Genomic DNA, 12,951 nt, shown 5'->3' on the forward strand with positions numbered 1-12,951 from the left:
AAATTGGTTGTCATTTTTTTAAATAAAAAAAAAAATTAAAAAAAAAAAAAAAAAAAAAAAAAAAAATCTGGAAGCTGGAAAAAGCTGTCACTCAACTTCAGCCATTTGAGAAAACATTTTGCCACAATCTCTGGCCAATTGGACAAAATGTCCCACTAGACTAGGATTCATTTGTGTCATCTGGACAAAGATTACATGAGAGGTTTTCCCCCAGAGAAAATGCAAATGCACAAACACACACACACACACACACAAAAAATACACGAAAATTGCTGAAGGTAATATTGAAACTGTTAATCTTCTTCTTCAAACCATTACAGAACCTCAGTAGTACCAGCAGTTGTCCAAGGAAGACAGCACACAGAGTCCAGCCTAAAATATAACATCCAAAGGATTCTGTAGTGCATACGAGGAAGAGCATTTATTTTGCTTTAGAGAGCGCCACAAAGATTTGCTGTTTTTCCAGTCGTCCCTGCAGGAGTTCCTGTCGTGTAGAATGAGGCCTATGTATGTGATTGTAAAGCCTGCAGGAAGGAGGGTGGAAAATCTTTAAAGTGAGACCATGTGAGCAAGCTTCTACACAATAGTATTCCCCTGTGAGCAGAACAACTGAAATTCTGCATACACAAACAAGAGCACTTGATTGAACTTTTGTCTTTGGTAGATTTTGCCCAGACATGGCTAAATAAATAAATAGGTGTGGTAAATGAGGATAAAAAAAAATGCCACTAAGTGTCATGATATGTGATATATTCTCTCTCCCCTCCTCACTATTAACAGAAACCATGTGCAGCAGAAATAGACATAACCTTTATTCTCCCACAGTGGGGAGATTTGGGTGTACCAGCAGCAAATTAAAGGTAAATGGAGGCATGGATAGTCAAACTGAGGTAAAAAAAAAAAAAAAAGAAAGAAAAGAAAAGAAATATAAAAATAAGAGAGTCTACGGTAAGGGCAAATGTATAACATAAGAAATGTAAAACTCTCGAGTTACTAGAAAGGGCATACTTTGACAAAAAAGTGCAATAATTGCGTTTGACGTGATCTTTAGTCTGAAAGGACTGGTAGTAAAAGAAGGAAAACAGAGAAAACTGATCTTTTTTAAAGGTGTTTTTGTCTGTGCCTCATGTCAAAGCTGATTGGAGTTAACATTGTAAGAAGCGTCTGATTGTTGTTTATCTTAGACACTTTTTTCGATTCACTGGTGCAAATCTGAAAACAACAACAACAAAAAACTAAAACCTAAACAATAAAAGAAAAAAGAAAAAAGTCCTGCGCAGCATGTAGAACGGTTTATTTTACAACCACAGGATGCTGAGTTTAAACGGAACTTGTTTCAGGAAAAAACTAACTTCAAACACAAATTACTACGCTCTCAAAACAAGTGATGAATGCAGCTCACTTGGCCGACAGCGTGTTTGCTTAAGTTCTAGAGCAAATATTTGCTTCTTTCAAACAGGTTGTTGCAACAAAAAAAGAAAAGAAAAAAATAAAAAAAAAATAAAAAAAAAATACCATGCCTTAACATCAAAATTTAGCTCATAGGAAACATAACATCCTTCTTAAATTCTTGACTATGTTAAATAACCCAAAGAAGATCCACAACTGCTGCATTCGAGTGTGGCACCAGACACCACAGCCAAGGTTTGCCCTGTTTTACCACACAGAAAAGCAAACTGTCTGCGGTCCTATCTCGGTGGAAACAAACCCGTGAGATTTTGAAGAATTTCACAGGATGGCGTAGCGCAGAACAAAGACTTTGTTGTGGTGTCTGTGGCTTAAGTATGCAGTCACAGACAAACACAGACACGCTGACCTTCCGCTGCAGGTGGCAAGGAGCTGAGAGGTTTTGATACTCAAAAGGTCAGAGCACGATTTTTGTCTGCCAGGTTTCTTATGGCTCACACGTAAATATATGTTTTCTTAAAAACAAGTCTTTTTTTGCTGAAGGAAAGGTGGGGGGGGGGGGGGGGGGGGGGGGGGGTCTTTAGAAAACACCAAGTCTAAAACATTATTTCTGCACAAATAAACCATTCTTTTTCTCGAGAATAGTTCATTTGTTTGGGTATGTTTTCAAAAAGGGAGAGGAAAAAAAAAATATGCAGACACAAGCAGTTTACCTCAAAACAGGCAGGCAAGCAGACATGTAGATTTGTTTTCTTTCACACTTACATATGTATTTTAGACCGTCAGTTAAATGTCAGTATCAGAAAAAGAAATGAGAATTCTTTAACATTACGTTTCTTCTGTATTAATTCAATTAATTCAGCCACATTGGAACATTTTTGAGTATGAATAGCCTACAGACCAGTCCGAAACCTTTTTTTTTTTTAACCCCAGAGGGTAGATTTTCTGCTATGCTCTGGATCATTGTCCTGCTGAACTGCTGCTCTTAAGCCATGAATTCCCCTTCAGTATTAATTTCTGCTGAATTTGAAAGCAGATTTCATGGTTCAAGTCTCTTAGTTTCTGAAGCAGCAAAGCAGCCCAGATTATCCCACTACCACCACCATGTGGTAGTATGTAAGATGTTATCCTTTGCTTTGCCCCAAGCAAGAATCTCATTAAACCTAAACGTTTTTTTTTTTTGTTTGTTTTTTTTTGCAAGGGAAAATTTTATGCTTTCTTAAGCTTAAAGTAAAACTTATTATATCACTAGCATCGAAAGACTCATTTTTTTTGTCAGAGGTGAGCAGACCTTTGACTCTCTGTACTCTGATCATCTGTACACACCACCCAGTGACTGCTTTTACATTTCCGCATGGACAAAGGACTCAGAGTTTGTACTTTTTAAGGAAACTTAAATAAAAAAAAAAAAAACAACAATGGGTCATCAGGAAAGTTGGCTTGATGGACGTTTTGCGACGTGCTGGAGGCAGCAGACACTTCCCGACAATGCACTGGAGAGATAACCTCAGCCTCTGATAGCAGGGAGGGAAACGGAAGCCATTAGTCACAGGCTGACCTTTCTCCAAGCTGCTTGTAGACGGGACTCTGAGCAGGCAAAACCCAAACAGCAAGATTTTCTTGAACCTTCTGGGAAGAGTTAATAAACTGCACGGAGCTTGTTCAGAAAACGTTAGACTTTTTTCTTTTTTTTCTTTTTGCAGTTTATGTGGTTACATAAAATATCTTTACATTAAATAAAATGTCAAAATCCCCTTTCTGTTAGATACTGTTTTCATTTATGCTTAGGGTCAAGTTGAATAGTTGAAATCAGTCAGTATCTTCAGGGCTGGACAAAGAATACATGAAGCTATAAACCTGTAAGGGGACAAATACTTTTTCCACCGTACTGCATTAAGTTTGGATTTACTACAAGAAGCGTTTTGAAGTTTCAGCTGTTGTAACTGGTGAAATGTTGCCCTTTAATCCAACCCGTTCTAGGTTGTGGCCCCTGTGAGATGTTAGTTCTCAATTGTCCACGACTTTTTCTGAGGAACTCCATTTAAAAGCACACAGAGAAACCAGAGCTTGTTTCCGATATCTGCGTTGCATCCAGAGGCCTTTGGGTTCACAGCTGTTTGAGATAACGTCAGCGTGAATCTCAGCACGACAGAATCACACCGCTTTCCTCCCAGTGCTGCAGCTGTGCACCAACAAAAACCGGCACCTTGTGCAGATCAACTGTTTTTCGTCCCTTCAGTTGGACTTTGCAATTTAATCGGGGCAAAAACACAAAACAAAGAGTTAAAAAGAAGGATTTAACGTGCAGCAACAGAAAACTGTGGTGTAAAAGGGACGGTGGCTGAAATGAGGGTGAGATTGTGAAGTTGCTTTTGAAACACGACTGAGATGTGACGACGCAAACTGGGTGCAGGGACAGGAAGAGGAGGGTTGGTACTGTTACACCAGCAAACATCCTTACCTAAGTGTGCTAACAGCAGGGAGAGGTGCAGTGTGTTTAAAGGTCAAGGAAATGCTGGGAATTAGGTAAGGATAGGGTTAAAAAAAAAAAAAAAAAAAAAAACTTTGCTCGGATCAAAAGCTGGCCAACAAGCAGCGGTGCTCTCATTGTCCCCCCTTGGGTGTTCCTGTCAAAGCTCAGGGAGGCAGAAATAATTCAGTTAATTGGCTCTCAGAGTTACATATATAAGACCAATCAGGGATAATTTGGGCTAGGAGAAGCACAGACTTCCCTTTGCTGCCTCAGCAAGCAAAGACGTTTCTTCCCTTTATCTTTTAGTCCAAAATCCTACATAAATCAACACTGTTTTAATCATTCAGCTACACTTTAAGAACAAACTATAGGAAAGGACAACTGTGAGAGAACGAGATGGTCTTTGATCTCTGCATGACATCAGTGAATTAAAGATGTTAATCCCCATTTCAAACTGCAAGAGCAGTCTCAAACTACGCAGAACACCAGACGCCTGACGGAGTGTGACCGGCCAGCCACACAAAGTCTGAATCATGTGACTTCTCCCCTCCTCCACCCACTCACTCACAAGACAGGATATGAGTTCCCCCAAGTTTTCTGGACGTCCGATGGCTGTTTTGTTCGTTTCACTAACCTGTGACCCACTGCACACATTCTGAAGAGGCTACATCAGCGCGCTTTAACCTTTGCATGGAATAACATTTTAAGCAGTGAACAGATTGCAAATTAGGCAGCCTGCCAGTTTGGAGACTCTGCAGGAACCGAAGGGCCCGTTCCTCTGTGAGGCTCTGGAGGCTTTTAATCTGTTTCTGACTAACTGTTGATTCACTTGTAGGGCTTTGAGAGCAAATCGGTGTGTTGACAAAAAAAAAGACATGTTCTGCTTTCTCTTGAACTTTCACACAGAATATTTGCTGCAACAAACAGAAACAGTGATTATTTTTGTTCCCAGAGCTTTTATAGAAAAAAAAAAAAAAAAAAATCATCATCTCCTTCTTAAAGGAGCCAACCCCACCCTATGTAAAAATATTATTATCCCTAAAAAATAAAAAATGAAACTTTTTTTTTTTTTACACTTGCTACATTTAATCAAAAATCAAGAAATCACATACATGGAGCCAGTCAGACCACATTAAGTGGGTCAAAAGATTTTAAAAAGCAGTACGTCATTCCCCCCTCCCCACTTAAAAGAAAAAATCAACAGGTACGAAACAGACCCGCCGACATATCAATCCGGACAGAGTTACAAAGCCATTTCTGAGGCTTTGGGATTCCAGTGAGGCACAGTGAGATTCCTGATCCTCAATTGGAGAAAACATGGGACAGTGAGGAACCTTCCCAGGAGAGGCCAGTCTATCGCATATTCCAAGAATGTATCATCAGCTCATCTAAGAGGTCACAAAGGAACTTAGAGCAACATTTAACACACTGCAGGCCCACTTGGCTCAGTGAAGGTCAGTGTTCTGGATTCAACAGTAAGAAAGAAACTGGGAAGAGTCCAACGTGAAAACTACTGACCAAAAAGACCATAAGGGACTATTTCATGTTTGCCAAAGGCCTTTGGGGAAATATGTGGACTGATCGGACAAAAGAGAGCCTCTTTGGAAGATGTACCGCAGAAAGAACGTTTACCAAGTGTGACAAAAAAAACAAAAACAGAAATAATACGGTGACTTTCCTCCCTTATCTCTTTATTATGCTGCATATGTCTTTGGAGATTTTTAGCTGTATTGAGAGAGTATTACTGACTTGGATTTCTTCACGCCTAAAACTACTTTTTTCTTATTAAATGACCTTGTTCCATCAGCAGAATACTTCCTGTTCAGACACAGCAACCAGTTTCACAGAAGCCTTATCAGCAACATGGCCTTTCTACATCAGTAAATGCATTCCTCACGTTTTAGCATTCATTAGACTCAACAGTGAGCACAAGCACACAAAGAGGGAGATTTATATGAATACCTAGAGAGTGAAAGAGAGACTAATATGATTTGTAATTTTCTGTTGTTTTATACTTTATTTCTAGCAAGAACAACATTTGTGTGTTATTTGAAAAATGTATCAATTTTCAAGAGTTTATCTTTGACCCTTGTGAGAGATTTAATAATTTTCTGTCAACTATAAAATTGCTTTCCCCCAACAATGACTAATAAATCATTTAAGCACAAAAAACCCCACAAGAACTGTTGAGGCAGGTTATTATTAGCAGCTGGATTCAATCTATTGTTGTGTGTTTTAAGTTAAATCAACAAAAATCAAAAAGAAACAAAATATTATAACAGATAAAGTTTTATACACACTCATCAGACACACACGGTGCAGTTCCCCCCCAGGTTTTTGGGTTTTCTACGCAGGTCAGCTTCTGCCAGACACGGCTTTTATTTGGACCCGATTAGTTTTGGGCACAGTCATCGCATGGCCTCTGTTGGCCGGGATAACGCTCATTGGTGTCCGCATCACTGGACCTATTCAGGCAGGCCGGCACAATCGCGTAGAACTGGCAGACATAACGCCTAACCCAAAGTGTCAGGCCAGCCCAGTCAGCAAATGCAATGCCCCCTCCACACACCCCTGTCTCCCTTTCTAATTGTAGTTAGGCGGAGGGACTGAGACATGAGAAGAGAAAGGAAAAGAATGGGATAAGTAAGGGACAGAGGGTGACCAGTTCGAGAGAGAAAAAAAGAAAAAAAGAGGGTGTAGGTGAGAAAAAGACATATTGCCCTGCAAGTTAACTCTTACACAGTTCTGAAGTTGACCCCAGTGACCTGTGTGGCAAATGATCGATTAGTCGCCGCTTTTACATATTTGGGATTCCACCATGCTTGTGAACATATCCAACCACTCTAAGTAAGTTTCTGCTAACTGTAAAAAACTAGAATAAAAATAGTTTCATAAATACAGACAGACAAAAAGCAAACTTGGCTTAAGACAACGTAAAGTATGATCAATAACTGGTTACAGATTGTAAATATGAGAAGACAGGACAAACATTTAGGCATGCATTTATAGTAGCTAAGAGTGCTATTTAGCTAAACAGTCCTCTGCTGCCCTCTTGTGGTGTAACCAGTTTAGCTCAGGACATTTTCCCCCATCTTCCTGCAGATAGTTTATATAAGATGAGATGAGCGATATGGAACTCCATGAAAAATGATGGGACTTGTTTTGTAAACTGATAAAAACAGAGTTGTTCTCAATTGCAAGACATGCAGCATGCAACTTGTTCAGTGTTAGAGAACTTCAGATAGATAGATAGATAGATAGATAGATAGATAGATAGATAGATAGATAGATAGATAGATAGATAGATAGATAGATAGATAGAGTGGCCTTTGTATATCAGCACACATGACTTTATGTTTTTGTCTGTCTGATGACGTCATTATAAATATTAAATCCGATGTTATAATCAGTTACTTAGTTTTTTGAATAGCCTTTTTATCTTGTTTACTCTAACTGAAAATCTGAAAATCGTTGATACGGTGTAAAACTGCAGCGGTCTTCACGACCTCAGAACTTAACGTAAAACGAAATTTACAGCAAGCGCCTTTAAACTGGCTCATACCATTAAATGGTTAGAGGGAGGGGTTGAAATCCAGTTTGTGGAAGCTTTATAGTGTCTTTATTTCTTTTATGCAGTGGTAAAACTATCATTAGTATAATCTTTTAGGTTGTTATCAACATGTCTAATAATATATCACCGAAAGAGCAGTTGTAAAAGAAATCTACAAGAGTTACCACGACCGGTGCTTCCCGTCGTTACAAGCAGAGGTAGGGCCCGCTGGCTGAGGATGAGCGGCACCAACTGTCAGGTGCAAGACTTAGAAAAGGACTTGAATTAATTCATCGTGGAGTAACTTGGACGTATTTGTGACGATGACGGGCAGCGGCAGTCGCGACGGCTCTGAAACAGAAACAAAGCAGCTCCAGGCTAACGCCACGACGGAGTACTGCTCAAAGTTGCAGCGGTGGATGTGGGAGTATTACTGGGGATATGCTAGCTGGCAGAGCTGGGCGGCTCTGTCAGCCTTCCCCTTGCCACCGCCGAGCTCTGCCGCTCAGACACCGGCTGCTCATTCTTCCGTTCCCGCCAGCGGACAGCAAGCGTTTGACCCCGGGAACTGGTTCGGCTACCCGTACGCTTTCAGACCCCCGGGGTCCTCGCCTCCTTCTTACCCGGGTGGTGTGCAAGCGGCGCAGCGCTCAGCCGCGACCGACGTGCGGCAGCAGAACGGAAGTCCACCGCAGGCAGGTAGGTGGTGGCCTGTTCTTCATTTTTTTTATACAGAAACTATCCTTCAGCATGGTTTAATGTGCGTGGTTCCTTAAAGTCTTAAGATAAGTCATGAGTGTAATGGGAAGCAGGCTTAAGAAGAGGTCCAGGTGGAAACAGGCTTATATAATTAGAGTTGTCCCAAAGACTCTTTGGACCGATTGTTTACCAGTCTGGTTGTTTTCTGCAGATCTAAAGTAGCTTCAAAATAACAACACTACCTCATAAATAATAAATAATCCATGCAATTTAAGCTTTTGGCATCACAAACGTAACAGTATTTTCTTTTTTTAATAAATTGTATTTGTTCTAGAATCTTATGTGAAATGAATGGAAAATGATTTATGGTGTTCATTACTTGAAACTGAAAAGTGTGGCGTGGATTTATTTAAATCTTAGGATCACCTCTCTATTACATTTGCACATTTTTGGGGGAGGGGACATGTCTCTTCCTTATTTGCACATCTAGTTATTAAAGTTTTATTCAGTTACATTGTAGGAAGAAGCGTCTGCAAATGGCAGCTTTCCTGTCTTGTCATTTCAGACTTTTAGTAGCCTGTTTTAGCTCCCAATCTGTGGCCAACTCCTGCCCGCTCAAAAAGTAAAGATGGAAACCGTGCTCCTCTGCTACTGAAATGTCTTGAAGACGCAAAGTTCCTGGATGGCTGTCACAATTTTAAAGCTCGACAGAATTAAGTTATAGCTTTTAGTAGCCCAGCTGAGACTCCTACTTTTGTATTTGCCTTTGATTTTGACACAATATGAGATGCTGATTCTTGCTTATGTTGTTTTCCTTATGACTGGGTACAAGAGTTACAAAGTATTTGGTGTTTTGAGTAAAGCCATTGATTTGTAACATTAATTGTTTTTTTTCTTCTTCTATGAATTGGAACTGATCAATCAGACGGTGTACAGACGAATATTCCAACATTTTGTCTCCACATCATATTGTACAGGACGAGAGTACACCATCCCCTCCCCTCTTCAGAGGTTACTGGCAGAGACGGTGGATTTCTTCATCCTGTTTTGTGTGAAGGCCACCATCGTCCTGTGGATCATGCATCTCTTCGGAATGAAGTGAGGAAAAAATAAATCTGAAGACCTCAAGTAAAACTCCTAATTTAAAGATTCCCAAATGTCCAATTGTCTACCAACAATGTTCTAATGCGTCCGTCTTCCAGAACCACCCCTTGCCAACAAAACTGCATTGTCTCCTTTCAGGGACATTGCCAAGTTTATCACCCACTTCATTATTGAGGAGATCGATGAGAACACGTCCATCGAGGACCTGCAGAAAATGATGGCGGTCGCTTTGGTTTACAGAGTGTTGGTCTGCGTTTATGAGGTGGGATGCATTCCTAATCTCCTGCTCTTAACAGGTATCTGATATACAGAGTGGTGGTTTTTCAAAGATAATTTACACCAAGCTTGTCTCTTTAATTCAACTCAAACTGAGTTTCCAAAACATACATTTATTTGAAGAAAAATGGAGGCAGCACATTGGTCAAACATGCCAGAGTTGCTGGTGTCGCATCATAAAATCATTTTTTGCACAAAACCCAACAAAAATACGGGTATTATTTTCCCTTTCGGCTTCGGATCTTTTAAACAAAATGACCACGCTGCACAGCCTCATTAAGCTGACCACGGTTTCGGCACAGTACAGTTCTTCCACATAATTACCAACAAAGCACAGATTAAAGACGAAGGCGATTTCAACTGCATTCGCGAGGAGTTGCTTTCCTTTCTGCAGGAGCAGATTTCTCACAACAAAACATCCTGTTCCATAGAGAACCGTGATGCAACGTCGCATTCAGAATTGCGGGAGATGAAGTCATGTATTTCGCGTCTCCTGTTGGACGTCTGTGTCAGAGGCTTTGCTCTCCCACGTGGGGCTGACCTCTGGGACGTTTGGGCACCTCGGCTCAAACTCCATCTGGTCTTTTTTTTTTTCTTTGATGTTTATAGATTTTTTTTTTTGTTGTGGTTGCGTATAAATATGTAAATAAAGCGAAATAGAATACCATAGTAGCAATTCGGTTCAAGAATTTATATGCTTATATATGCATTACACGTTTTTTGTTTACATTTTTCTGTTAATTGTGATATTTTTTCTGGCATTTTTTTTTTAATCATCATTTGAGCTGTAAAGTATTGTTTTGGGATTTCTTTTTTTTTTCCCCCATTATTTTTGTTTTTCCACTGTTCGTCCCTTGGGAGACTGATATCTTTAAAAGTATGATTGGATTCAGCTTTTCTCGTGCCGCTTTACGATAAAATCGCTTTCCTAATTGGTGGGCTGGAATAGCCATGTTTTTTTTTTTTTTTCTTTGAGGGTAGTATTTATAATTTAGTATCAATATCACTGATATGGATCATTGTATTCCTTATCTGTACTGTACAGTACACAGATTTATTTTTTTTGACACTTGTCTTCTTGCTTAATCAGACAATCTGCATTTGGGGCGCCGGAGGTGCGACTCCAGGGAAGTTTCTGCTCGGTCTGCGGGTGGTGACATGCGACACGTCCACCATGGTACGACCCAACCGCGTTTTTGTGGTTCCAGCATCTAATGTTTCTCTGTCGGCGTGAGTAATCAACAATTTATTTATTTATTTATTTTTTACATCAAAGTGGATATCCTCAATAATTGAAATCTTGAGGTTCAATAATTTTTTTTTTAAACAAATTTCTTCCATTCGCAGCTCCACTGTGCGAGCGTTGAACAAGAACTTCTCCATCGCTTTTCTCTTCCCCATCTTCGTCACGCTCCTCTTCTTCCAGCACAACAGGACAGTTTACGACATTGTGGCCGGGACCATAGTGGTCCAACGCAGAGGGGCCTAAAAGGTCGCCCCCCCCCCCCTCCCCCGACCTCCTGTCTCACAGACTCGGTCATTGCTGCATGTCAAAGAGTGATTACTCTGCTTTTCATCAGGTTCCACCTAATTTATTTTACATTAAAATTTTATTGCACAGAAAAGAATAATGGGTCATAACATCCCTACACGGAAGCTGGGCTGCACTTTAATAGGACATGAATACAGACGTGGTATCAGAATGTTAAGTTAAATGAAATGAATGGCGCATTTCAGTTTTCTTATCAAGTGTCAACGGGAAAAACAAAAGACTCTTTGTCTCTTTAAAGCAAAAATATATGCAAAGTCAACCTTTTTTTTTGTTGTCTTAAAATCTGTTTTCAAACACCTACATATGATATGGATATGGTCCTGTTGTAGATGTTGTGGCATTAATGCCAAACAATTTACTTTTGCCTAACCGTAAAAATGCAACTTTCAGGTCAAATGGGAAGATGTATTGTTTGAGCAAGCTATTTATTTCATGCTTTATGAATAATAATAATAATAATAATAATAAAAAAGGCAGCATTGAATACATTTAAAAATATATTTAAGTAAAATGTAAGATCCATCAGCAGGACTGAACAGGCCAGTCTAACCTTTTATGTCTCCACATTTGTTAGCAAAGCTGCTATTTGCTCATGAGCCCAAAGTTGTTCATGCAGACCAAAATGCAAAATGTCTGCCCAAAAAACTTAATATATTGCACATACTTTTGGTTTCTTGATTAAAACATAATAATAATAAATAAATAAACTGTCTTGCTCTGTGACTGGGCAGCTGTTTGGATGGCCTCTGAAGTATTAAGATTGTTTTGTAAATTAAGAAAGGGTGGCAGTGAAGCGATGTTGAGTAACCTGTCAGTATGTAGGTTTTTTTTTTTTCTTTATCATTTGAGTTGGGAGACCATTTATGCGTTTGTTTTTTTAAGCTAAAATCTTTTAACTCCAATTTGCCATGTTGTTTCTTTAATAACTCTGCTCATGTCTAAAGCTTCAGTTTGGTTAGATTTTTCTTTATGGATTATTTTCCTATTATTAAAGTCAGTGATTTCATATATATATATATATATATATATAAATAGTGCAGTCATGCTGATGCTAAAAACGAAGAGAAAATGTCCATTTGTTGTGCCTATGGATGATTTGAACTGCTTTGATTTAGTGAAAGTTTCTATGTTATATTATGCACAGTTTGTAAGTTACAAAAAAAGTCATTTTGTGACTCAGGGCAACTTGTTAGCATTGACAATATTTTACTTAACATTAAATGTCATTTCTGTATATGAATAATATGAGAACATTCTGGTATTAAAGTACTATGCAGGAAATGGATTTAATCCATGCAAGAAGTATATTTGTGTTTGCATTGTCCCGCCAAGGGATGTCTTTACCTGGACTTACTCTACAATCACACTAAAATGTAAGCAATGTAAGATTTTTAGATTAAAATAATGCATATAAATTAACAGGGTTTTTTTTTAAAGAAAAATCTGATCACATATACTAAGTACTAGTGTTTAAATGATTTTCCTGTTTCTCCTCCCATGTTTGTCATTATTAACTGCCTGGCCAAAAACAAAACGTCCAAACACTAATATTTTGTTGGGTTGCCTGATTACGGCATGCATTTGCTGCAGCATTATTTTGATGATCTTGAGCAATGTGATGAGATTTATTCCCATCCAGTTTTGCATTATTTCACCAACATCTTGTATTGATTATGAGAGTCAGTCCAGTGAGTTCCCTCCACATTTTGCGTGAATGGAAATACTCGTACTCTCACCGTTAAACGCAGCACTGACTTCCAATGTGTTTTTTTTGTTGTTGTTTTTTTTTGTTCTCCAGTTTGTTTTCACCAAACATTTAAAAGATCGCCGTTCGGGGAGTTTTCCGACCACATTTCTTTTTGAAGACGACGGTCTTCCAGTTTCCAATAA

General features: G+C 39.1%; 1 protein-coding gene across 2 annotated transcripts; it reads left to right on the top strand.

The window, feature by feature from the left end:
- The first annotated feature begins 7,401 nt into the window (after nucleotides 1-7,401).
- On the top strand, nucleotides 7,402-12,346 carry fam8a1a (family with sequence similarity 8 member A1a). Of its 2 annotated transcripts, none has more exons than XM_015021751.1 (5): nucleotides 7,402-8,129; nucleotides 9,107-9,227; nucleotides 9,372-9,495; nucleotides 10,600-10,739; nucleotides 10,936-12,346. In XM_015021751.1, the coding sequence occupies exons 1-5, from the start codon at nucleotides 7,754-7,756 to the stop codon at nucleotides 10,973-10,975; spliced, it is 801 nt and encodes a 266-aa protein (XP_014877237.1). In that variant the 5' UTR covers nucleotides 7,402-7,753; the 3' UTR covers nucleotides 10,976-12,346. The 2 variants fall into 2 exon arrangements, with proteins under 2 accessions (XP_014877237.1, XP_014877236.1); XM_015021750.1 differs by having other exon boundaries at nucleotides 7,408-8,129; nucleotides 10,857-12,346.
- Nucleotides 12,347-12,951: the final 605 nt, after the last annotated feature.

The sequence above is a fragment of the Poecilia latipinna genome, unplaced genomic scaffold, assembly GCF_001443285.1.
Source record: "Poecilia latipinna isolate Pla-1442-1.1 unplaced genomic scaffold, P_latipinna-1.0 Scaffold2847, whole genome shotgun sequence".
Lineage (NCBI taxonomy): Eukaryota > Metazoa > Chordata > Actinopteri > Cyprinodontiformes > Poeciliidae > Poecilia > Poecilia latipinna.